This window comes from Drosophila rhopaloa, unplaced genomic scaffold, assembly GCF_018152115.1.
Source record: "Drosophila rhopaloa isolate 14029-0021.01 unplaced genomic scaffold, ASM1815211v1 contig_3, whole genome shotgun sequence".
NCBI lineage: Eukaryota > Metazoa > Arthropoda > Insecta > Diptera > Drosophilidae > Drosophila > Drosophila rhopaloa.
This window is the reverse complement of record NW_025335123.1, coordinates 23,655,738-23,683,582: the sequence shown is the minus strand read 5'-3', so window position 1 is coordinate 23,683,582 and position 27,845 is coordinate 23,655,738. Positions and strand designations below refer to the sequence as shown.

The 27,845-nt window shown below is 40.4% G+C and overlaps 1 protein-coding gene across 5 annotated transcripts; it reads right to left on the bottom strand.

The window, feature by feature from the left end:
• Positions 1–232: 232 nt before the first annotated feature.
• Positions 233–24,868, bottom strand: LOC108049696 (proton channel OtopLc). Of its 5 annotated transcripts, XM_017130971.1 has the most exons (15): positions 24,714–24,868; positions 24,176–24,573; positions 19,502–19,987; positions 18,280–18,413; positions 17,883–17,921; positions 11,087–11,197; positions 9,838–10,022; positions 9,579–9,736; positions 9,429–9,449; positions 8,979–9,090; positions 8,740–8,900; positions 7,851–7,868; positions 5,698–7,148; positions 5,020–5,368; positions 233–3,550 (listed from the first exon to the last, which is right to left on the bottom strand). In XM_017130971.1, the coding sequence occupies exons 3-15, from the start codon at positions 19,649–19,651 to the stop codon at positions 3,410–3,412; spliced, it is 3,030 nt and encodes a 1,009-aa protein (XP_016986460.1). In that variant the 5' UTR covers positions 19,652–19,987; positions 24,176–24,573; positions 24,714–24,868; the 3' UTR covers positions 233–3,409. The 5 variants fall into 5 exon arrangements, with proteins under 5 accessions (XP_016986460.1, XP_016986461.1, XP_016986462.1 ...); XM_017130972.1 differs by lacking the exon at positions 7,851–7,868 and having other exon boundaries at positions 5,008–5,368; XM_017130973.1 differs by lacking the exons at positions 7,851–7,868; positions 17,883–17,921 and having other exon boundaries at positions 19,520–19,987.
• Positions 24,869–27,845: the final 2,977 nt, after the last annotated feature.

Sequence of the window (27,845 nt, the reverse complement as noted above, 5' to 3'; positions counted from 1 at the left end):
ATGTTACCGCTTTCCAAATTTTCGAAAAATGGGTTTGCATAAAAGCGCCAAAAACCTGCACTTCTAAGCCCATAACTTTTCTTACAGAAATTCGATTTCCAAGTGGCATACCTCAAAATGATTGTGGTCTTATTCTGAAAAACCTTTACTTGAACGCCCATAGCTCCAAAACTGAATTTTTTTTGGTAATCAATCTCGCAGTGCGCTTCCGGTAAATAAAACACGTTTGAAATTTGTTGTACATATTTAATACTAATTTATTCAATTTAAAATTACTTGTATGTCATCTTTACTTCGTTTACCATCAACTTTTTATTTCATTTTTGTATTTTAATTTGTATTCGTTATGTAATGAACTCAATATTGAGCGAATGTCAGTGTAAATGTGTGTTAGGGTGTGTGGTATGAATATGTTTGAGTGTTTTGAACAAAAGGATTTCGCGCTGAGAAATGTCTGAATTTTTTTTATTCGTTCTCATTTTCGTATCTAAAATGTGGCGATGAATAAAAAACTGCTTACAATTTTTGTTTTTGTGTTTTTTTTTTGTTGTATTTTGTTGCTGAGCATATGCGTTCGCACACATCCATAATATATAATTTTAAATTTATAATATTCATTCATCGTACACGTTTGTCGAATCGTTTATCCATTTTAATTCGATTGTAATTGTTGGTTTACTTGATTTGTTGTTTAGTTGATGCGGTTATGGGAAATGTATTTGAAATGCATGTAAATTTTGCTTTTGGTTTTTACTTTGTATATATTTTTATCAGTTATTGAAATTGTCTATATACTTACGAGTATATAAGTTGTTCATGTTTTTTTTTGTGTTTTTTTCATGGGACTTAGCTGCTTTTGGTGTTGATCTTTTTGTTCTTGTCTTGTGCGTTAAGTTTCTGTCTGTATATTTCAACGATCTTCGAATTCCCAACTCATTTTTCATAGGCGCTTTCCCGAAATGTTTTCAGTGTTTTTACTTGCTTAGATACAGATACATAATTCCATTATGTAAACTCTCACTTATAATTATACAACTTAGTTGAAACATTTAATAAATATTTCTTTCTGCTCACTTTTCTTTCGGTTGTACGGCATAAAATATGATTTGATCTTACGTTTAACTAAATGTTAAGGAAAAAACAATTAGATTTATTTATATATATAATTTATGTGGCGTATGCATTCAAGTACAATTTCTAAGAGCCTACGCAAGTACAAGTTTCAAACTGAATTTCGTTCGCAAACTTTGGATATATCCGATCCATATCCAGATCCAGATCCGTGATCCGTGATCCGTGTGTGAGTGAGTGAGTGTGTGCTGAACTACTTATGGTTTGTTCGATTTTTGGCTTGGTTGGCCTATGCTTGCTACCACATTACATTTGATTGGATTACGAGTATTGAATACGTATTCTTCTTGAACTCCCCGCGCCTACAGTTAACATGCATTATATAGACTTGTAGACTGGATTATGATTATTGATTATAATCGGATTCTCAATTTATCGCTTTATCGCTTCTGGTAACGTCCTTCTCTTCTTTGGTCTTTAGCAATCTGATGCTTTCTGACTTGAGTTGCAGCTGTATTTGGGATGGGGCTATGCGTTTGGGGCTTGGCAATGGGGTTATGTGGGCGTTACGGATTTCGGGCTTAGGGTTTCGTGTTTCGGGGGGAGAGGGCGGGGGGTTGGGGTTCGAGGGGGACAGGTCGATAGCTGTCCCGATCTCTTGTCTTGCGCATCGTCTCCTTGTATAAAACGTTGAAATACTTTGAATTTGGTGGGTTAGTATACTATATTTATAGATATACGTGGCATATATATCTTTCAAAATGTTAGTTTTGTAACATTGTAAATTGTAAACAATTTGATGCTTGTCAATGGTTTCCCTTTTTTCTTCCTGGCATCTCGTCACCACTTCACTTGATTTTCCGTTTTGCTTTAGCTAAAATTCTCATTCATAAATGCGGGGATTCACTTGGAAAGATTTTCGATTGCTCCAAAAGTTCTCTTTTTTTTCGAGTGTTGCTTAAGAATTTCTGGTTTATCCGATTCTCTGCTATAACATACATACATATTATTATTTATACCGTTAATTATGTTTTTCTTTTAACATCACTACTAATAATCAAAAAATGGACATTTATAAACTTTTATATAATGTATATTAAAAATGTTTTTTTTGTTGTATTTTTGGCCATTAAATGCCACAATTTTCTTTGTTTTCCCTTGTTTTTTGTTTTTTTTTGGTATTGTTTTGTTTTTAGTTTTTGTTTTGGGGAATTTGTTTTTACAATTGGCCATGAAGTTTCTTAGCGCCATTGTTTCTAAGTTCTTACAAAAGTTGTGTAGACTTAGTTAGTGAATTGTGGCTGAGAATAAGAAACGAAGAGTTTAATTGATTAAATAAAGGAGAGAACAGAATAAACTGAAATAAAATGATACCAATAAATCATATGAATTCATCACAGTTTGTTGTTGTTCGGCTGTTACTGTTGTTTGGTGAAAAAGTCAGATCAAATTGATTCAGAAAGTCCTTTTGTATCCGTTTCCGGGTTTCGTTACCGTTACCGTTTCGTTTCCGTTTCCGTTTGCTTTTCCTGTGGCCGCGGTCTTCATGGCATTGCATTGTGTGGATCCCTGCTTTTGGGTTTCAGTGTATTCGTGTGTGCTTTTCCCGAGGACTTTGACTTTAACGGGGATTTCCGCCTTCGCAGTCGCGAAAAAAAACACGTGAAAACAACCATGTTTTCAGAACAATTTCCATCTTATTCGTAATGTGAATTTTTTAATCGATTTCATTTTTGGTTTCGGTTGCCGAAGCGGATAATAATAAAGTATATGAAATTAATATTAACTTGCATTTTCATTAAGTAACAAGGTATTGCAGCGTGTTAGAGGCGAAACTAAACTAAATTAAATTAAATACGTAACTCAGATTAAAAACATGTGCCGTGTTTCATGGTTTTCGGTCTTTGGGCAAAAAATGTAAACGCTATGACTTAGTTATTAAGTTCTCCACGAGTTAACAAAGTAAAAACCGAAAGGGGTCAAAAAGTCAAGAAGCGACCTGCAAATCGTTATCGGTTGGCCATCTATTACCGGCAGATTGGTCCGAAAGGTTCGTTCGTTTCGTTTCTCATTTCGTTTCGTTTCGCTTTGGTTATCAAACAAAAAAATCATAATCATATCTGCATTAATGTATATATTATATGTAGTATGCATATATGTTTAATACGTAATTAGAAACTAACTCTTCACTTGATTTCTGTATCTGTTTGCGTTCTGGGCTCGCTACATTTTGGTTTTGGTGCATTTTTATAACTCCCACATCGGCCTACATAGACATCGGGATATAGACATCGGCATCGGCATCGGCATCTTCATTGGCATCGACATAGCCACCAGCTTACTCCAGGCGTGCCTTGTAGGTGGTCTTCCAGATCTCGGCGAGTGTCACGGCACTGTGGAATCGATGGAAGATGCACAGGGGCAGTGTGATGCGCTGGATGATCGACCAGGGCACGAAGCCGTAGAACTCCAGCTGAACCTGTGGATGTAGCATAGTTATGGGGGTTAGTGGGTGGGCCAAAGTGCGGTGTTCCTGGGCTAACACTAAACACATGCAGGGGGAGAGCACAGCAAGGCCAAAAAACAGAACACGTCCAGTTAAACAAACATTTGTCCAGTGATAAAATAACATTCAGCATTCAGCTATAACTAAAGATTTGGCCTTGTAAGGACACAAATTTTTCGGAACAAGAAAATGTAAATATGATTTGATTTCGCCAAGAAAACTTTTTTTTTTTTTTTTAATAATAACCAACTGGCAACAAAAATGGAAAGGTGCACTGTTACCTAGCTGGGCAACTTAAACAAATCAGAAATAAGAAAACAATCTTACAATTAAACAAGAAAGGAAAGCTAACTTCGGGCGGAGCCGAAGTTGATATACCCTTGCAGAATACTCTGTAAATTATATTTTCCAAAATTATTCATATGATGCATTCTTAATACTCATAAAAAATCCCAACTTCGTAACTTTAAAAACACCAAAGTTATGGCATTTCCGATCAATCAGTTATATGGCAGCTATAGGATATAGTCGGTCGATCCTTATGAAGTTTGGTAGGTCGGATTGATTGGCCAAAAATAAAACCCATAGAAAATCCCAACTTCCTAACTTTACAAACACCAAAGTTATGGCATTTCCGATCAATCAGTTATATGGCAGCTATAGGATATAGTCGGCCGATCTTTATAAAATTTGGTACGTCAAATTGAATGGCCAAATACAAAACACATAGAAAATCCCAACTTCCTAACTTTACAAACACCAAAGTTGTGGCATTTCCGATCGTTCAGTTATATGGCAGCTATACTATATAGTCGGCCGATCCTTATAAAATTTGGTACGTCAAATTGATTGGCCAAATGTAAAACCCATAGAAAATCCCAACTTCCTAACTTTAAAAACACCAAAGTTATGGCATTTCCGATCGTTCAGTTATATGGCAGCTATAGGATATAGTCGGCCGATCCCGGCCGTTCCGACTTATATACTGCGTGCAAAGGAAAGAAGGGTGTGTGCAAAGTTTCAATTCGATAGCTTTAAAACTGAGAGACTAGTTTGCGTAGAAACAGACAGACGGACAGACGGACAGACGGACAGACAGACGGACAGACGGACAGACGGACAGACGGACAGACGGACATGGCTATATCAACTCAGGAGGTGATCCTGATCAAGAATATATATACTTTATAGGGTCGGAGATGTCTCCTTCACTGCGTTGCACACTTTTGACCAAAATTATAATACCCTCTGCAAGGGTATAAAAAAAAAAAAATCGCATTCCAAGGGCATGCAAAGACCGAAAAAAACAGACAACTGAGTAATAAGGCCAGTTCATCTATCACATGGATGTGGATATGGAATAACAATCGAACAACGAGTAGAGAACGAGAGCGTTAATCGTCTTACTTAACTCAGTCTCGCTTACGTACATATCTACTTACAGGATTGGCGAATACTTTTTGAGCTTCGAATGTGTAGATGGCGAACATGGCCACGTTGCAGATGAGTAGGAAGGTGACGATCTGGCGGCCCGGCTTGCTCCGGTCGTGCTCCGGCAGGTGGACGCGGCGACGGGACACGTCCGCGATGAACAGCAGCTGCAGGATCACCTGGAAGACGGCCACGCCCCCGGTGGTCGTCACCAGCAGGCTGGGCTCGCTCTCCAGGACCTTCAAACTGCCGGCAATGATGCTGAACACGGAGTAGGTGAACAGGCCGAAGGCCGAGATGCGCAGCAATATGTCGTTCAGGTTCGACTGCTCCTCGCAGCGGAACTTCAGGTTCTTGACCCTTTTGTGGTTTGAACGGAAAAATAAGGGTAGAAGATGATCAAGGTTAGTTCGTTTTCGAATTGAATCTGGTGGGGACTGCACAGAGAAAATATCATTCAAAGGGGGGGGCCTTTATACCACCGGTCTAATCGCGTAAATATATTACTTTATCCCCAAGGCTATTAGATTTTCGAGGTGGAATCTTTAGACTTTTTAATTTAGTTTTTTTTTTTCTAGGATTTTTTTTTTTGTTGGATTGTAAAGTGGGTTTCAACTATTCCCCGGCCTCGTATAACACTTTCTCTGCGAAGTCAACCGCCAAAACTGGCAACACTGATGAATCCAGACCTGATGAATCCCACTATAATGGCCAGGATGGCGAAGGCCATCAGGATGCAGTGGCTGGCGTCGGCGAGGTAAATGGCCAAGAGCGAGAACTGCTGATGGCGCACCAAGACGAAGAAGAGTATCAGGCAGATGAGGGCCCCGACCAGCAGCAGGAGCCCGAAGAACAGGCCCTTCGACGAGCCGACGCAGTCGACGCGTCCGGATCGCGCCTGCTGCGCCATGGCCACCGCCCGCCGCGAGAGCATCACCTCCAGCCGGTGCTCCAGGTCCTCGTCGTTCATGCGGCCCGGATAGCGGCCGATGTGCTTCCACATCACATACAACACCACCGCCCCGATCAGCGAGTACTCGATGATGAACGGATAGAGGTAGGGCGCCGAGTCGTAGACGATGGTGCCCATTATGTCGATGCGTCCGCAGGCGGTGGAGTTGAGTGTGCCGATGTTGGAGGACAGCGCCGCCGGGTAAATGCTGTCCAGGCTCTCGAAATTCTCGAAGCTCACCAGCCCGGTGGCCTCCTCGTGGCCGAGGTCCGTGTACGTCTGGAAGCTGTTCTCCATTGGGCCCTGGCCAAAGAGGTTGTTCATTATGCTGGCCGAGCCCTCGGTGCTGCTGGCCGGGCTCAGGGTGCTGGCCAGGAAGTTGTCCACAAAGGAGCCGGCGGCGGAACCGGAAACGGGCACTGGCGTGGCGGCGGATCCGAACCCATCGACTGGCGCCAGGCTCGGCGGAGCAGCGCTGGAGAGGATGCGCTGCAAGCCGCCGAAGGGCGATTCACTGCCACTGGTCTCGAGGTTCAGGGCGGCGGTGGTGGTGGGGCTGAATGGACTGAAGGTGGTGCTCGATAATGGGATGGCGGTGCTGGTGGTGGTCGGCGGGATGGTGGTGCTACTGGCGGTCGACGACGGTGAGATGGTGGTGCTGCTGGTGGAGCTACTGCTGCCCGCCGCCGTGGTGGCCGCGGTGGTGGCGCTGGTGATAAACTTCTTCAGCTTGCGGGCCATAGTAGTGCTGTGCCATTGGTAGCCCGGTGTGGTGAACCCTGGCGCCCTGGTGGTCGTGGTGGTGGTACTGGTGGTGCTGGCCAGCACCTGCTCACCACCCATGCCCAGGCTCTTCGAAATACCGTCGACGGTATTGCGAACCAGCTTGGACAGCACGTTGTCGCTCTTGTACACGTCCTTGGGCAGGATGTCCTCGCCATCCAAGACCTCGAACTCGCTGTTGGGTCCTGCGTGGGTCCTCAGCACGGTGCCGGCGTGGCGCAGTGCATGCTGCCGGATCGAGTGGGCAATGGAGGAGGCCCCCGCCTCCGGCTCGTTCTTCTGGTGATAGATCGTGATCTCCAGCAGCGACTCCTTCACCAGGGTGCGGATCCACACGCAGATGTTGGTGGCCACCACGTGCATCAGGCCGAAGCGGGCGATCACCTTGAAGCGGTGGATGTTCAGCTGCAGGTGCAGGTGGCGATCCGGAATTATGTAAACGGAAAGACGGGAAGACAGAAAGAAAGAGAGAGAGAGAGAGAGGGGTGCGCGGGGCGCTTGAGTACGGCGGAGAGTTTCACGGGGATTTAGGTCGAGTACATTGATTACTTATAGAGATTAGATTACGGGCAAAATTCAGTTCCAAGGGGGAACCTGCAAGCCACTGCCTCGGCAGAGGGATCCTTGGATGCGTTTCAATATAATATATAATCATACTAGATCAGAAATCTATAGGAAATGTTTATTTATTTGTGTTTATACTTAGTTTCTTTGGTTCAGAGTCATCTAGACTTTTCATGGATATTATCGACCTTACTGGTATCATTTTCATAGCTAGATTTTTTAATTGGTGATCATAGCCCCCAAAATACCCGCTCTGCAGTGACAGTGGAGCAAAACAAAAAGCAAACGCCCGCCAAATGGAACCCTTAAAGACATAGTAACTTGATTAGCCTATTGGTTATCATATCGTAACATATAGTATTACATATCTTAGACATAGGCATATACAGGTGGCATGGGTATGCGTTAGGTGAGCAAAATGAGTAATTGGTTGGATTTGGTTGGCAGATGTACAGGTACAGGTACAGGTTGAGTTTGAGTTAGAGTTAGAGGTAGAGAGTACAGTAGAGTAGAGTAGAGTAGAAAATGAGTTGCATATCGTACCTGAAATGGCGGCCTAGTCTGCGATCGCGCGAATGGGGCGGAGTTGTGGGATTATGTACACAAAAATGGTTCATTAAATAACTACGTAGCAAAATTTCGAAATTTGTTTAAAAGAATGAATATGCATTGGTTGATTGATGGATGGTTTGGATGAATGGATGTATGAATGAGCTGTGCTTTCGATGGTCAAAATGCGTGTGGTGCTGAGGATCTGAACTCTGTGTCAGTGGGTCTGTGAGTTCACAGAAAAAGAACAAAATCAAGGATCAATACATAATGTGGAGGGCTCAATCTGATCCTTTCCCATAATCACATAATTATTGGAAATATGATCAGCTTAACCACCTCATCGTATCATTTTAAATAGTCTGTTGTCTGTGGCTTTTCCAATGTTTGAGATTGAGATATTGATAGAAGCAAGCGAGTGATATGGCAGATGATGTGATCAGCGATGGATGCAGTTGCAAATGCGGATACATATGCGGATGGGTGAAAAACTGAACTCAAAACTGCCAATTAGCCCGCCAATTTCATATTCGTGGTGAGATTTGGATTGAGATCGATGAGGGTAAACATAAACCGAATCCGAAACGGGAACGGGAACTGGAACCGCGACCTGACTTCAAATGCCGCGACCTAACATTCACATTGAGTTCTACAGAAACTAGGGACTAACCTCGCTGGGGTTCTTGAGGAGGAGCTGGGTTGGTATCGTGTACTTATGAAGGTTTTACATTTAACATACGAGTAGAATAGCCGTAGATAATAGCGGTAGGTAGTAGTAGTGGTAGTAGTACAAGTAGGTAGTAGTCATACGCTTACAGTGTTCTTTAGTTTTAGTTTAGTTTTAGTTTAGAGTTAGACACAGAGTTTCGACCTGTCGACTTACCCGGGCATTCATGAATATAAAGTACATCTGCATGAAGGTGAATATCATCTGGAGCAGTGGATTCACGCCGATCAGGATGTGATGGCATGGCGAATCGAAGGGTATTTCGAAGAACGATCCGAACTCCAATCCAATGTAGATCATGGCGCCCAGTCCAAAGGCTGTGTATGAGAGCGAATAAAAGGTGTCAGTTCTGGTGGATGGGTCTGCCCACATATGGGGTTCCCTTCCCAACTCACCAATGGCTCCCACTCGAAGGAAGAAGCTGCCGTGCGTCAGATCGCTGTGGGTTGTCTTGCGCTTGCGCACATTCTTCGGGGTGACGGCCACCTCGGCATCCACGGGTGCTTCCTACATACGCGAATGGACGGATAGATCGGGCGATCAAGAGATAATACATTAAGGGGGAACTAATTGATGCGACCTCAGCACTTGGGAACTAATTAAAAAGCCTTGACAAGGTGAATAGCTCAATTGACGGGTATGTCATGGAAAATGACCGGTTGTTTCGTGGAGGCTCAGTGGTAGCATGGTAATTATATATAATTTGAGTTCTATTATCAAATGTATATAATATCAAAGGAATGGCTACAATTAAATATATGTTTCACACAGCGAGTTTGTAAGTAAAAGATGCCTTACATAGCCAACATCTTATAAATAATATAATAATAAGGCTCATAGCAAACCAGAAACTTGGCCAGTGAGTGCTAATGTAAAGTAGAAAACCGATCCCTATTTAGTGCAATATATATTTCAATAGACTATTTTTAAATCAACTTAGGGAACTATTGATGTTCTTTATGAAGATCAGTTAGTGATTATCCACTGGCACCCACCTGATATGCGGCGCCCTTGGCCGCCTTGCCAGAGTCCTTTGAGCCCTTCGCATCCTTCGAATCGGCCGGATCGGCATTCTTGGCTTTCTTCGACTTCTTTTCCTTGGGCTGGGGTTTCGGTTTGCTGCCGCCGTTGCCGCCATTGCAGCAAGAGCTCTCTGTGGAAGAACGCATTTGTTAGTATAAAACTGTGATTAAGCCTGATTTCCTAATTATATTTAAAGTGATATAAAATCGCAAAAAGAAGTGGAAAACTCACCCTGCAGCAGGAAACAGAAGACGTAGAGGAGGAAAAGTATGCTGACGCCGTAGAGATATGTGAAGAATGTCTCGTAGTACAAAACCGGCAGTCGGTGGGTGGTTACATCACTGATTACGTAGGCGATGCAGACGACGATCAGGAGGATCGCGTACACCAGACTGGTCACGATGAACAGCGATGTCCTGCGAAAGGGAGTGCCCAAAAGTTAGTTCCCTGGCTGCTCAGCTTTCTTTTCAATTTATGTATTATGTATTATGTACAGAAGAGTAAACACTGGGTGCTCGTATATACGGGTGGTGTGTGTGTGTGTGTATAGATGTTGTTGTGTGCGGGAAGTGTGTCAAGATCTGTCCAGAAATCGGTGCTAAAACTCCCCGAGTTGACCCACTGTCCCGCTTCCAGCGAGTGCTAATTCCCCACTTTCACAGAGACAGAAGCTCCACGGTTTGTTGTGTGTGTTTGGGTGTGAGAAAGTGTCTGACATGCAACTAAATCTCAAGTGCATTTTCACTTGACAGCTCAAGAACCTAACCGCCCGGCATTAGCCTATTTGATGTTTGATTAGCCACAGATCTGCACAGTGGGCCCTGCTCTTAATTTAATGCTGATTTGAATTTCTGTATTTTTCAGCAATTAAAATATACAGTGATTTATTATCACTTATTTCTGAAAATAGCGTGCCTTAATGATATTAATTTAGTCACTTTATTAACCTAAGAGTGCACAAGCCTTCACCCACTGTGCCTCCCACAACACCCATTTGCAGTATTTTGTGACCCAGTTAGTGGCTGCTTTAAATACACACCCCCTTTTTCCCACCCCACTTAAGCATCCATTGGCATGTGTAAGGGCCCTGAGCTGAATCAAATCCGTTGTTTGCATTGTATAATGTGAGTATCTGCAGAGGATTTCTTTAATTATGCATGACATCAAAGCTGATTTTGACTGCAAGGTATATTTAAATAAACCCATAGACGATTATGTTTGTATATGGGATTAATAAGTTCGTTTGTTAAGTCTCTATCAGGATCTTAATCATTTGGCAACATGACAGAAGTCATGTCACTTTCCTATTCCTAATATGATATGCATTTTGAAATATATGGGAAATACAACTCTTGAAGCCCCAACACAAAAAAAGGAATCGCAATGAACGTGTGGGGAATTTGAAACGCGGGAATTGCGAGGACTGGACTGGAGTAATTTGGACTTGGGATAGGTCATGCTTTTACACATGTCACATTACCATAGTTCGATGGGTCCCGTTATTGGATTTGTTTCATATGTGCCCTGTACCGTTATTTTCGCTGGCATAAAACTGTACTTATTTGGATTTGGCTTGAACGTGTAGCAAACCCTATAAGATTCGATGTGAATTAATTCGTTGATATCCAATTCGTAATACTATATGTATGTTAAATTTAATGGTGGTTTTTTAGATAGCCAGGGGCGGGGGGCGGTGGGCGGTGGGCGTTTGGGGGCAAGCGCACGCAACAAAAAGGAATATCTTTTAGAGGACCTCGATGAGAGAGTGAGATGGCGCTTTACAGCTGGGATTGCACTTTTGGTTATATATACTTTACTATGTGCCAAATACTATGTACCGTGTGCACGGCTTGGCATTACTTGTTTATGTACAAAGTGCGCGGCTGTGTGCGTTTGTATCTATGTGTGTGTTTGTGCTCAAGTGTTTTGGGTGAAGCTGGGAAATGTTATATACAGGGATTAGTTAAATGGAGAGCGGCCTTGATGCTACCACCCAAAACCCTTTTATACACCGAACAATTGGGATGGAAAATGTAAGATTATTTAAGATAGAAAGTTTTCTCGATTTGGTTTTGAAAAGTTCAAAAACCCTTATTTTCACCTAAGTTCACAATAATAAAATATGTTTTCCGGATTTGCGTAAGAAATTTGAATAATAATTTTACGGACTCCTCACAAGACAACATTTATCAGGAAATGAGTGCTAAGCCCCAGAAGAATATTTCCCAAACTTTTAAAAAATGAAGATGAGCTGTTTCCGGCAAGCTATTTTCTAGATTTTCAGTACATAAAAACTATATGTTCAAGACTGAAAGGTTTACTCAGATTTCGAATGACTGTTTCCACAAAGTTGGTGGCGGGAATTGCTCTAAGGCTATCAGTTAACATCAGGTGTACGGAGAAGCTTGTCCATTCGAACCGGGAATCCCCACGAACTTAATTTTCCCCTATATTTCAAACATCGCACCTCTGCAGCGGCTGCGGCATGACGTTCTTGAGCTCCATTTCCTTGTTGGCGGCGTTGTTCTTCTCGGCGCTGTCGGTGCTGCCGGCGGTATGCGAGCGGGACACCGGAAGCGTGGCCATGTTGTCCCCGCCCTCGACGTCGACGGTAGCGACCTTCACTTCACCGCCGCCCATTGTCTCCGTTTCCGTTTCGGTCTCCGTTGTGCTGGCTTTTTTCGACGATCTCCCTTTTCGATTTTTCTATCGATAGGCGATAGGTTTTTGGTCCTTCGCGGCGGATTTCTCTTTTCCGCTGCTTTTCCTTTATTTCAATTTACAGTTCGTAAATATGTGATTTGGCAACTCTAAAAAAAGCAATTTGCTGGGCTTATTTTCTTTCTATTTTTAAATGCAACAGAATAACTATTGTTTGACTTGGAGAGCCTGCCTATATACATATATATCGGACTGCCTCTCCCTCTCTCTTTCATTCTCTATTAGGGGCCTTGTGGAACGCATTTGAAATGCATTTGACAAATGGGCAAATGAGGCGTGGCTATGATTTTTGAAACGGACTGCATCCCGGATGGGAGCGACCTAGTGACCTCTCTCTCTCCGTCGGATTTGGGGGGTTGAAAGTCGAATAGTCGCATCTGACATTTCGCATTCCGGCGGGGAAAAATGGAGCCTATATCCCGTGGAGCCCACAGACTCCGGGTGTACTGGTGTGTATGCATTGGACGCGGACCTATGTGAAATATACTATCTCTGTACATTGCGAGTCCTCAGGTTCTTAGAGAGGTTCTCTTGCTGTCTCTGTCCCCCTGTGCCTCGCTATCTCCCTCACTCTCACTCTGCTGTATGTATAATAAGCTGCTTAAGGAGTGTGTGTATTGCCCGGTGCCATTAAAAGTCCGTTTTTGGAGGCCTGGCCAACGGTATTAACATTATTTAGTGGAAAATTAGTCGCATTATGACAGAAACCCCACAGCAAATTGCTTTTTTTGAGCCAAAATCGCTTCTTAGTTGCAAAACTGGAAGGCTTTTATAGATTTCACAGTTTACTTTACAGTTTTTGGTTTTCACTTGATAAAGCACTGAAAAATCACTTTTCTAGTTGAAACTTAAAAAAAAAGGTCGGATAGTTTCAGTTTCAGTTATGAATTTTTATTTCTTATTGAGCACTTCCAACTGATTGGAGGACTCCTGCTTTTGGAGAACTTTGAAGGCTACCTGGCGAACGTTTCGCTTGACACGTCCAAGACCCTTTACTATCCAACTACAACTGAAACGGGCCCTGGCAGGATAAATCCAGCATCCTTTTCGGCCAGCAGCCGCCCTCGATCTGCGCCGAATCGCTCGCGCTCTCTCTTTCTCTTCGTTATTCCCGTCTCTTTCGCCGCTAGTCCCACCTCTCTCTCTCTCTCTTTAGCTCGCAGGATGCTCTCGGCATGCAGGGGAAAATATCCCGTGAGTATGCCAGAAAGTAGGACACATTGAGCGATTTCTGCTCTTGTAGCTCTTAGTTCTGCTCGGTTATATTGTGGGCTTTGTTGGGGTTTTGCTCCCAAAGAGGCCTTCCATTCATGCGATTTGCATGCACTGGATATTGTTTAGTCCCGATTGATGTTAACTGACATCTCAATTTCTTTATGATATTGTAGGTTTGTTTTCTATTTATTTTATGAGATATATGTATGTCCTTATTGTACTATACAAATTTATTTTATTATTTTGAAAAGCAATTGTGTTGTTATGTAGGATTTTTTGATTTCTATGTTATTAAACATGTTAATGTCTTTTTGTTGCGGATGTTTTTTTTGTAGGGTTTTCTTTTAATTGATTATAATTTATGTTTATTATTTGTTTTGATCTAATTTTTTTCTGTATTTTTTTTTTACAATAAAATGAAAATTTTATCTAGGCTTTTTCCTTATAATCGCTATTTCCCTCCCCCATTTTATTTTAATTATTTGCTAAACTTTGCTATGTTTTCACCGGCGAATTCCTGACTTTAGACCTGTCCAAAAACATATCTTTTAATTGAGTTTTGCATCAGGAAGCCGAGATTCTTTGTTTTATCCGGACACTCGATGTAAATGGGTCACTTTACGGAAAACCCATGAGTTAAAAGGGGGCGCGCAATGCCAATCAACGAAAATATGCAGATTGCAGCAGCCGGATGGGGGGAGGGGGCGGGAGTTTTGAGGGGAGGGGGTCGACAGACGGAATCAAAAATGGGAAGCTGAGGAACAGAACAGAACAGAACCCAGCACAAACGTCAGTCATCGAAAAGCAACAGCCCAAAACTCAATTACCCACGATGTTTGGCCTGCCTCTACTGATTTTACTACTACCATCTGATGTTTTTTGTTGGTATTGTGGTGCGACGTATTAAAGCCACCCACTGAACCACCCACCGCCACAACCACCACGCTAACATTTGGCGTCACAGTGGGTGGCATGGCTGAGATACTGGATAAAATATTAAAAAATATTATATCTTGTGTGAATTTTGTTTTTAATAAATGCAAGTAAATATTGGTATTTAAAGAACATATGTTTCCTTTTAAAGAAGTAGGTATCGAATTATTCATGTACACAAATAAATTAAATATTGACTGACTAGATTTGTAAACGAAGTTGAAATTGTAAGTACCAGTTCAAGCTATTTGTTTATGTACATATGTACATATATTTCCGCACATACGGGGATCCCAGAAAGGTTTTTTGGGATTATTAGACTTTCCGAGTCTTAATCCTTTTTTCTGGCTAGTCCCCGTATTCCTTAAAATTTACGTCATATTTTAGATAAGAACTTACTTTGAACTCTTCATCTTTAGTTCATTAAATCCTTTTTGAGGCGCAACTTCCAACTTCACATCCTTTTTTCTTCTAACTCCACTCGAGTGTCCATTGTGCGCTGCGGCATAGCTTACGGTAAAAACCGACTACGTCGTCATGCTGTCTGGTTCGTCCTTTTTCGTCCTCGTTCGTCCCATTATATCGTTTTACTGTTTATCGTAACTAGGGTGGCTCCGTTTTGTGCCGCCCGTTCGCAAAAACATTGCGGCATTCTGTTTTGGTTGCCCATTCGCCGACAGAGTCGCCCCTTCCCTTAGAATTCCCAACTCCCAGTTCCCGAGCCATTGAACGGGCAGTGCAGAGTGCGACAAGGGGTTGCAGTCATCCAGAAGAGTGGCGGTATTAAAAAATGTTAAGGTACAGTGAAAGAATACGACTGTCACTACTTAACAATTTTTTTTTTCGGTTAAACCCAAAAGCACCTTTGATAATTACAGAACTCGATATTTAAACTGTTTTTGGTTTAACTGAAAAAACAAGGGCTCTCGTATCGAACCCAAAACCTTTTTTCCTAGTACTATTTTTCCAAATCTTATTTTAAAATAACAATTTTGTTCCCAGTGCAAAACAACTGCGTAGTAGTTGCATCAAGGGGCATAAAAGCAGGAAAAGCTGGAAAAGCCGCGGACAGACGGGCAGCACAGGGTTAAAGGCGGAAGGTAAAAGGACTTTGGAAAAATGCCGGCAGGGGTTATCGCATCGCTGGCAGCCGCACCCTGATCCTAGCCAGATGAAGACGTGTGACCCAAATGCCACTCACTAATTCCCGGAGTAGAAAAATGCGAAGTAAACTCCTTGAAACTCTGTCAGCCTAATAATAATGCGCAATTCAACAACAAATATTTTAGATGCCTTATAGGTTTTTGCCACTAAATGTTTAAGAATACTAGGAACTATAGTTCTTCCTTGATTTGCTTATAAATTAATTGCGAATTAGCCTTTCTGAAGTTCCTGAAAACACGGATAAATCTCTGACTTGTTGTTCTTTCTAATTGGGATCAATGCCGAATACCCTCCCTTGGGGGAGTCTATAATTATTGTGGCCTTTCATCTGCAGCCCTTGGAAATCGTAGAGGGGTTGTCCGCTTGCCTAATTATACTTTCAACCACCCCTCACAGCAGATGAGGTCTTTATCAGGAGCTTAAGTTATTATTTTTAAAACAAAGTATTGGGGGTGAACAGAGAACAGAGATCCTTGGGCCTACCTCAAAAAACCTTGTGCCTAATCAGGTGATAATGTTTCTGCCAGGGACAACGCCACAAATAGATGATAGCATTTTTATAGATGGATTGCGAGCGACCGAATCAATAAAAAAAATTTTAGAAGTAGAGAAACATTGGAATGCGCCAAGTAATATTTTAAATAATTTCTAAATAAAACTGTGTATATTAGTTTTGTACTTATATACTATGATTTTTAACTGCAGAACCATTAATTATTATTGATTCATTGAAAACTCGCCAGTTTTTCCCTCTGTGAAGTTCGCACAAGTCGAGCACCGTGTTCTCAAGTGAGGCTGACAACTTTGGCCAAATGCCAAGCATCGATAGTTTCGCCGTATCCCCAACTCAACTGCGTTCCCTCTTGCACCCATTGTGCCGCCGTATTGTTAGCAAATTGCAGAAACTCACGAATGTAAGTCATTCGTACAATGACACTTTGGGTGCGGAGACAAAGACATGGTTCTAAGGGTTCCCCGAGTGGGGGTCTTCCAGGGAATGGGGATGGAGATGGGGAAGTAATGGGTACTCTAAGAACAGAAAATATATATCATTTACGTGATGATTTTTCATATCATTTTGGACCAGATAATACGATACTTTCGAGAATTTAAACTGTATACCATCAGAGTTGAAATAGTTAATCCGAAAAACTATCAAAATAATATAATTAAAAGCCGGGTTTGAAAATAATACAAGGGATCAACTTCTTACGGCAGTATCGGGGATCGAACTGGAACCTTTTATTGCAATTTGAATGTATATTTTTTGCGAATATCTAATTGATATTGAGCTGCTTTTATCCGCGTGTAAGCTATATGCAAGACGCCAACAGATCTGGTTGGCATGCATCGCTGACAGTTCATGCCGCAGCCAGCCGAGTGGAATGCTTTGTCGGTTTGTCAAGTTGCGTAATTTGTTTGCAACTTCAAGCCACCCAGCACCTCCCACTGGCAGCATTGTGTAAGAGATTTCGGATGCCTCGCTGCCTACTTATTTGTTTTATGTCCCGAGCGGAGAGGAGCACAAAAAACTACTCTCACAAAAACGATGCCACACCATCGGAAATGTAAGGCAATGTGCCTTGCGTCCAGTTCATTGACATTATAATCCACTGGATGCCAAAAAAATAGTACAAATAATACATAAAGCACAAGCGCCATCAAGATACAAAGAAAAAGCTGAATGAAATTCAGGCAGAGATAGTAACTTGGCTCCTGTGTGTTTGTGACTCCCTAAGCGGATATACTACTTAATTTTGGATTTGTGTGGGCACTCAGCGAAAAGTTTGTACGGTTCCTAGAAGCCTAAGAAGTTTGCGAGCTCATATATCAATTAATCTTAGAAGAACACTATGCCATTTGAAAAGAATTAAATTTTTGTCAATATAGAATTTCATTTATTGCTTTTAATAGGATTGAAGTTTACAAAGTCGGCACTTCCCAGTTCTTAACGCAAATCTTGTTCCGAAATCAGATTTTCAGGTTAGTAACCCCGAGATTTAGTTAGTGGTGTTTTTGTCTTAACTAACGTAACTACTGCTATGAGAAGCCATCGCAAAATGCAAGTGATAGAAAAGATCAACTACGTATCAGTGAGAACTAACTAATATCATTCCTAGGTTAGTAGGAAAAGGATAAGATCATACGGTTATAGAGGGTTCTACTTTTTCGATAAATATAGTATGTATTTAGGGAGTACAGATAAGATAGAGGTTTGAAAGGTGTATAATAGCAAATCTGACCTTTGCTGTGGACGCGTCAGAACCGCTGGATGTTTGCCGCTGTAACGGTTTCTAACTGATTAAATTGAACACGATTTACGGTTTTAAAGGGCTTACGGTTCTACTGAGGATCTAATACAGAGTTCTCACGAATCATTAAGGGGGGGATGGAAAAAATTAGATCTCCGCAAATAGATTTATCTATGGCATATTTTTAAAAGATTTCTTAAATTTTCAATGCTGCTCGGGATCGTTGGAATGTGAAACGGAAGCTAGGAAACGCAGGAAATGGAATGCGAGACACGAAACACAAAAACACATTCAGTGGAGACACATTGAGTGGTGCTGGCTTATAAATGGTACTCGGTGGTATTTTTGCGGGTCAGGACATTATAATGGATCCATGGAACACACTTACTTGGCATTTTTCGGTCGTCTTGCGTCGATCGGGAAGTCGTCGTCGAAATCCAAATTGAAGTCCTCGCCGAGATCGTGAGGCACTAGTGGGGTGCGCTGGTGCGCAGGACTTGTGTGATAGCCATCGCCCTGCAGCTGTCGATGGATCAGAAACACACTTCGGATTAGTTCTTTCTGTGCCAATCGGGTCTCTTGTTTCACAACAATAAATTGGAATTTCATATAATACAAAATGTACAAGTTATAATACAAATATACAAGAGGAAGTTACAGAATTATCAAAAGGATTTTAGGCAAACAAATTTCCGAAGAAATATACAAAATTCATAATTGAATTTGTTAGGAAACCTCCCGAAAAATTGATGAACATTTTAGAAATACCAATTTCTATTAAAAATTGGTTAACAACATTTAGTTTAGTAATTTCTCTCAACGACACTTTGTCCATTCACAAAAGAACGATCATCAGCATGCATTTCGAAAACAAGGCGTAAATACAATTTCTGTTTAGATTAAAACAATTCCAATTTATTGCAAATAATATTACTCATAATGGTTTTGGCTCTTTTCGTTTTATTTTCGATTTCGAAGAACATAAAGTTAAGGGCGAATCGGTTACTCGTGCAAGGATTTTGATGGTGAAAGTTTTGGATCCATTTCGAATTCTTTGGCTAAGAAGAAAGATATTTTAAAACAAATGATTAATCTGCCACACACACCGACACACAAACACTGCACAAAAAGGGTTAAGGTTAATATTCATATGCAATATTTACAAGCTGATTTTGATATGATAATTTCCAAACTTATGTATATTTATTTATGTGAGTAAGAGTTGATGTTTTTTTTTGTATGAAATAGTAGTACTTAAGTGTATTTGTTGAAAATATAATCTTTTTTAAAAAGCGTTTGAGCTGGTATAATAATATATAAGTATGGTTTGATGTGGAGGCTTTTTCCAATTTATTTATTTGAAAGATTCGTTATCAACTTTCTGACATACTAAAAGATAAATAAATTATGCAGAATGGAATATGAATACTTAAAAGAGTCGAGATATTTTGGATCCATAAAATAGGCAAATGAGTATTATGAGAGTTAAGTGTGTAGGCGTGAGCTGTGTGTGTTTCGATTTGGACTTGGTTACATGGTACATATATTTAGATATTGCATATGAGTTGGGGCGGGGCAATCCTTGTAGCGAGTATATCGAAGGCCCCTACCTTGACCACAGTGCCGACCTGGTTGGATTCGGATGCCGATTGGCGGTTGTCGAGAAGATTGGCCCGCTCCATGTTCTCCAGTTGAAGTGTCTCCCGTGGCTGGTCCAGTAGTCTTTCGCGCATCTCATGAATGTAGGGACACCGCTGCATTCCTCTCTGCTCTCTCGCTTCCGATTCTCCTCTGCGCTCTCTCTTTCTCTCTATCTATCGGATACAATAACAGTTATAGACACTTTATACGGGCTTTCTACTGGCTGATCTGGCAACTCTGCTAGCGTTTTACAATACAGTCCTATATAATCGGAGCTATTGACTTGTCATTCAAATATATCCGGCCGTATATGCGCGAGTATATATCTCTATTTGTAAGCTAGTGTAAAGTTCTTAGGGAGGTAATCGCTATGGTTTGCTCAACGTGATAAATCAGTCATACGGTTTGCAGCAGCAGTTGAATTTTAAGACTTTTGGTTGCGCGAATTGGTCGTTCTGAAATGATAAAAAAGTTGTTTTATTCGAGGTCTGGGGAGAAACAGAACTAAGACTAATAAATGTTCAATTTTTAAATGAGTAATGTGTACAAAATAAACTTCAACTTTGGGAGCTTACAAATGGAAGAAACGTTTTCTTGCTTGAAACAAAATATTTTGTTTTGCATAGACTCAAAAAATACAATACCCAATTTTCATATTATTGAACAAAAAATATGCCAACATATTGGCCGATTTTATGCGATCATATCGTACATTTCGCATTCGTTCGTGTTTGTTAGGCTACGCATTGCCCCATTTGCTATATATTCTACGGAGTGCAACGTAGGGGGGTTATATCGATTTAGTGGTCTCTATGGGTGTATATCACAAGTTTGCATCGCCACACGACCTCAGATTCGGTTTTTCCACACGCACAAAAAGCAAGATCGACAGTGAAAAAGAAAATAAACATTTTGGAATAATGTTCTCAGACGTGCAATTGCCCCTCGATCTTTCCCCTTTTCGCTGATATTTAGTAATGGCAATTTGTACATTTTAATATTTCATATTTTTGTTTCATATCTGAAAAAAAATGTAATCATTTTATGCTATACATGGTTTTTTAAAACTGAAAAGTGTCGTAATTCTGGAATATTTATCTTGCATAAATAAAATAGTTTTCTTAAGCAGCTACTCGAATCTGTCAAGATATGTATGTTCGGCACACATCCGTCAGCATCGTTGATTTTATCGGTTTTAGGATTGAATGGAGATGGAGGGCCATAAAAACAGCGTCTGTTTTCCTTCTGGAATTTCAACTTGTTGCTCTGGCTTTCAAGGGCAAAGACATTTATTTTTAATTCCAAATCTGGCAGCCGATCACTAACATTACATTTTGATGGTCTTGATTGAAAATATTTGTTTGGAATTTGGCAAGAAGAAACTAAACTAAAGAAACTAAAATATTTTGTATGTGCTTCGGTCCATTTAAGCTTTTGTTTGCATTTCACAAACTGACATTATGCATTTAGAAATATTCAGTGGTAATCGTTTGGACTAATAAACATAATTACATTTAGTAGATCAATTCGAAAAGACTTCTCGTTAAGTATATAGTTAAAATATTTCAATATTTAAGAATTGATGTAGTAATATTAATTAAATTACATTTTTACCTTCTTCTCTAGTCCAGTATACATATTTGCGAGCTTATCATATATATTATATTCTGCTGAAAATCTAAAACTTTCTCACTAAAACCATAAAAAACACATCTTGCTACCATTTGCCACAAATATGTTTACAGCTAGAGATTTAGATGAGTTTGCGAGGTCCTTTTGCAGACACGCTAAATTTTCCTGCCCAAAAAAAACTAGTAAAAGTCAACAATGTTGCCGCCGTCCTTATTCCGATCTTCTTTTTGTAGTTTTTCCGTAGCTCTGTAATTTTTCCATGCTTTTTCCATGGCCATTGCAAGCCAGAATTGTCACATGTTCTCGTTCGGCTTGCAGCGAACATCAAGCAGCTACCAACACAGTCTCGCAAATTGAAAGCTTGGCTAATACCATTAACATTTGATGGCTAACACCTCCCCACACTCGCGAGAAACTGAGAAACTGGCGCAAAAACTAACCCAATGTTGTTAATTGCGAGCTCTCTTATTTTGGACCGGTGCAACATTATTGGCAACAATCGAATCGAATCGCTAACTTGACCTGATTATCTTCTTGAATTTAAAAGTATTAAAACAACAAACGTGTTTTAATTAAATACTATCTAAAGAATACTATCTATCAGAAGATGTTATCTTTGTATTTTTAAATATTACCTTATTACAGCGAATACCAGGAACATCCAAATCACTTTTCTGCGTTTTCTTTTGTTTTCTTCTCTTGCCAATCAAGCGGCTAACAAGGTTTACCCTTTTTAAGATTCAAGAGGTCTTGCAGCCATCGAACGGGAAATATGAGTGAGCGTGAGCCCAACTGTCTGCCTTTCTGGTTTTCATTGTAAACAAACTGTGCCACTTGAATTGGATTGGGAGATCATTGTTGCTAGTTTATGACAGTGTCCGATGACAGATTGCACACAAATGACAGCCGACTGCACCACCCTGCACCACCCATTTGTGGCCCCATCCACCCGCTCAGGAGAGAAAAGTTGATCTATGCAGATCTGTGGATGTTCCAGAGACGGCGCCCACATGGAGAACCGGATATGCAATTGTATACCGAAAAGAAAGAAAATAACGAATCGGAATCGAAATGGAAATGGAAATGGAAAAGGGGCAGACGAATGAAAATGGGCATGAAAATGGCTATGGAAATGAGCATGAGAACTGTCAGCAGATGGATGCAATCCGTGAAAATAGGCTGACCTTATAAACAAACCCCGTCTGCAGTCGCCAGTCAGTCGTCCGTGCACTCAGAGAAATATTGGTTGGACAATGTGAATTTATTTCTAATATTTTATAAGGCACATGTCTAGGTTCAGTAAACATTAATACGTTGTGCAAAGCATTTAAAATAAAAAAATAAATGAAAATACAAACATATATAATATCTGTATATGTTAATTTCTGAGAGCAAAGCTCCTACTTAAGTTCTGAGTGCCGTGATCCACTGTGGGTTGGTTTTCGGCTGGGTGGGTGGACGGTCGTCCGGTGCGTCAGTCACCCAGTTGTCCATCCCCCGAGGTCGTCGGCTCATTAGTTAATATATGTATGCTGGCACACGATACTCGACCGTATGCAGAATATGCACTCCGATTTCGTTTTTGTTTTGTTCCTGCTTTCCATATTTCAAGCTGTCCACTAGCCACCAAAACCAAAAGCAAACCCAAAAACCACCCACCATCGTCAAAGAAGCACCACCCACTCGCAGAACCACCCACCCACCAACTGGCCAACTAACCACCGTTAGAAATCGCGTGTCGCGGTTTCAACCCTCGCAAATGTTTTTCTGCTTTTCGAATTTCCATGCTGCCAAAACATTAGCGTCGATTTTGTCGATAGGAATCGATGAGAATGACAAGCCACCGGTCAGATCTTTATGTTAGATCGTATCAATTTATTCTAGGTCTACTAAAAATCTACGACAATCGGTGACAAAGAATCCCCTAAAAGAGCGATTACATATAAACTCTGATTGCTGAAACTGAAATGATGAAATGATTCAGTTTTGAACTTGGCACTTTCATTTAGGGTCAGTGATTCAGGCGATCAAAGCGATGCCATAAAATTAAAGATTCATGAGTAAAAATGACTCAAATCTCAACAGCAATTCCAAAGCGGTAGTTATTAAGTAAAAAAATTATAATAAAAATATATAAAAAATAATTCTAAGCGTATACTTTACGCATATAGACTTATGTTCGTGTGATCAAAAATGCCAGGAGAAAAACACAATTAAAATAAAATAAAGATTTCTAAAAAACTTCAAATGAGTTAGCTGTTGATTATTGTGAAAAATAATATCCCAAAGGTGGAAGATTATAGCACTGCCGTAAAATTGACCCAATTCTGGGCCTGATTCTATTACTTCTCGCTGATCCGCCTATAAAAGCTCTTTTTTTGTTTGTGCGGTTTTTTCTTTGGTCGCGTCTCATGTACAATTAAGATTTTCCATTTGGCCCAGCACTTCTAAGGGTTTACTTGGACGAAGGTAGCGAAATCCGAAAAGAAAAAACCCCGCGACACCGAAGTGATTCCAATGTCTTTCTAACGGAAGACCAAGAAATGTGTGTGTAACCCGAGAAGGGCAGCAGTTTGATTGCTTTTGAGTGTGGAGAAGGGAGATCAAGGAGCTTAGTGGTACAGGCGAACCTGCGTAATTCAAACCACATGGTAAAGTCTGAGAAAAATGGCTACTAAAATATAAAGATCATTTGATAAAACAAACATGTACCTATTATCTTGATTATGTTAATAAAATTATACCAGAATATGAATTTTACAATTGGAAGCTCGACTGTATTTTTGTAATTGGAATGATTTTAAGAAAATAACAATGAAACTATTAAATAGATTTATTAAGAATAAGCTTTACGTCATTTATGGATTTGAATTGTGATCTGGGAATTGTGTAGTGGGAAAGTAAGTTCGATATAAGAAAACTTAGGCGTACTTCTTAGGAAATGTCCACTGTATTTGGTATGGGCTGATGTCTGTATTGAAAGGGTTATCCTGATCCATCACTTGACTTACTTTTTTGGGGGTTATATCCTGCCGTTCAGCTCATATGCGTTTCCTTTTCGGGTCGCTTCCTCTTGCTTTATTCTCCTCTCTTCCTTTTTGCAATGTCCTGGTCTCTTTGTTTTGCTTCCGCTTGAAAAGAAGAAGACGCCGAAGAGGGCGGGAGGCGTGGCGTCTACAACGCGCGCGTTTTCTTATTGCGTTTCGTTTTGATCTAGCAGTTTTAAGGCTATTGTCCTGCGATTTTGTGTAAAACAATTCAAGTTTGTTGATTGATTGGACCGGAAACGGACTAACACACACATACAGACACACGCACAGCAGACAAAATGGACGACGCACATTCAAAACTGTAGTTTCCTTTTTTATTTCTTAGTTTCTCTGATTTCTATTTTTTAGCACTGGTCTCACTGCACATGTACAAAAACAAAGCAAATAATATGTATAGATTTAAAAGCAAGCAATTGCAAAGAACAACAATAACAATAACAAGAATAATAGCAATTACTGATACAACAATTACTAGTTAATGGCATTAAAAGATACTAACTGGTAAGGGAAACTGTGCTGAAAATCGTTTTATTTCTAAAGGCTCTCGCTTCTAAGCAATGCTATTATTTCTCGCTAGTCTGTTGTTCTTTTAGTAATTTATTTATTATTTTTCGGCACCGGTCTGAAGAGACAGTGTCTTCCATCACTCGCAAAAGTTCGCTTCTGACTGAAATTCCCAACTTCCACCGCAACTAACAACACCGAAACGCAAAGGCAGGCGAATACCGTGCGTTTTTTACGATATTCACGAATATGCGCCGTCTGTTGCTTCGGTGTTTATACCGTTTGTTGTTGCTTCTGACTTTGCATTCTCGTTCTACCACCTTTTTGTTGCTTTTGTTGCGCACACCGCCTTTTGTTGTCTTTGAAGAGCACTGAACAAAATTGGTTAGCCTAATATATGTTTGCGTACAAAAAAGATGTGTAATTATAATTATAAACACCAGAACTAATATATTTGACCTAAACTATTATTCATATAGTTTGTTGATTGATTCTCTAAAAATCTACATTCAAAATTTTCAATTTAGCGTTCATCAAATTTTGAACCCATTTTCATGTTCGTTATTTCTAATTTTCCGATGAGTTGCAATAGAGTGACCCAAAATTGGACTTCTAGAGTCCATAACTTTACCAAATTTAATCCGATTCCAAAGTGGCATACCTCTAAAGACTTGTGATTCGATTCTCTGAAAATCTGCATTCAAAATTTTCAATTTAGCGTTCATCAAATTTTAGACCCATTTTCATGTTAGTTATTTCTAATTTTCCGATGTGTTGCATAGAGAGACCCAAAATTGGACTTCTAGAGTCCATAACTTTACCAAATTTAATCCGATTCCAAAGTGGCATACCTCTAAAGACTTGTGATTCGATTCTCTGAAAATCTGCATTCAAAATTTTCAATTTAGCGTTCATCAAATTTTAGACCCATTTTCATGTTAGTTATTTCTAATTTTCCGATGTGTTGCAATAGAGTGACCCAAAATTGGACTTCTAGAGTCCATAACTTTACCAAATTTAATCCGATTCCAAAGTGGCATACCTCTAAAGACTTGTGATTCGATTCTCTGAAAATCTGCATTCAAAATTTTCAATTTAGCGTTCATCAAATTTTAGACCCATTTTCATGTTAGTTATTTCTAATTTTCCGATGTGTTGCAATAGAGTGACCCAAAATTGGACTTCTAGAGTCCATAACTTTACCAAATTTAATCCGATTCCAAAGTGGCATACCTCTAAAGACTTGTGATTCGATTCTCTGAAAATCTGCATTCAAAATTTTCAATTTAGCGTTCATCAAATTTTGAACCCATTTTCATGTTCGTTATTTCTAATTTTCCGATGTGTTGCAATAGAGTGACCCAAAATTGGACTTCTAGAGTCCATAACTTTACCAAATTTAATCCGATTCCAAAGTGGCATACCTCTAAAGACTTGTGATTCGATTCTCTGAAAATCTGCATTCAAAATTTTCAATTTAGCGTTCATCAAATTTTGAACCCATTTTCATGTTCGTTATTTCTAATTTTCCGATGTGTTGCAATAGAGTGACCCAAAATTGGACTTCTAGAGTCCATAACTTTACCAAATTTAATCCGATTCCAAAACCTCTAAAGACTTGTGGATTGATTCTCTAAAAATCTGCATTCAAAATTTTCAATTTAGCGTTCATCAAATTTTGATCCCATTTTCATGTTAGTTATTTCTAATTTTCCGATGTGTTGCAATAGAGTGACCCAAAATTGGACTTCTAGAGTCCATAACTTTACCAAATTTAATCCGATTCCAAAGTGGCATACCTCTAAAGACTTGTGATTCGATTCTCTGAAAATCTGCATTCAAAATTTTCGTTTTAACGTTGATTACTTTTTTGACCCATTTTCATATAAGTTCTTATTCCCTTGCAGAGGGTATTATAATTTTAGTATATATATTCTTGATCAGCATCACCAGACGAGTCGATAAGAACATACAAAAGATCTCAAGAGAAAAGTACAAAAATCATCATGAATTGAAATTAATTATCTGCTAAGTATACAAATGTATATTGCCTTTGGGTGTTTGCATTTCCTTGAGCAATTAGAGAATTGGAAAAACTTGCATTCTATTTACCGAACTCCCCGTCCATTCCCTGACCCTTGAGACACGGCCTTTCCCGGGTGTCCTTTGATGTCCTGCAGCGTAATCAGATTATCGCCTTCGGAACTGACTCCCTGAAAATCCCTTGAGGATATACATATGTGCTCCAAAAGACGCTAATGGGCCAAAAAGGTGTGACACGGGACGAAGAAGGCCCAACAAATGCGCTAGCAAAGATGCAGAAAAGTTTCTGGGAACGGGTGGCTCTAGTTTGTTATTTGGGTGGCAAAGTGCGAACAGGGGGCGGCAGTGGGTGGGCGAGTCCGTCTTTGCCCGAGAGCAGCGCATGCGTTGAGTCCTGGCAAAGGACATTCACCTCTGGGCCTCAGATTGCCGCCAAACAGGGTGCATTTATGTATGAAAACCCCTCGCATTTGTGTCTAAATGCATGACAAAAAAAACTAAAACATGCACACACCCCACAAAAAAATAAAATAAACAATTCTCCCCACCTGGGCGATAAGTTAATTGAATTAGGTCTGATTCCGGTGTGTAATTTGAAAAGGACATTGGTAACTCTCCAAAAAAACACTTCGGTTTAAGGCTCTATAAAAATAAGCAAATAGTTTTTAGAGCTAATGTTTAAAAATAGATTTTGAAGACTGTCCTTCAGATCTCACATACATAGTGTGCATTGTGATTTCGGCTTTACCCCTTTATGTATCAAAATTCTCCCGCTTTTTGTGTGTAATCATGTATTTGAGCGCTAACCTAGTTTTTGGCCAGCTCGGTTGGCCAGGGCGTGGTTCAAATCCCGGGTAACCAGTTGGTACGTGTATATACCCAAGGATATGGTACATGGCATCCACAGATTGCAGTGGAAGCCAGGGGAAACAGCATCCACAAAGGGTGTGAAAGAGAGAGGGAGCGTGAGAGAGATTGGGGAAATACTAAGCCCATCTCGCTCTAGGAGATGCAAACATATTGGGGGAAATAGGGGAAAATGGGGAACAGGGGGAGTGGCACCCACTCATAGATACATGCCCAC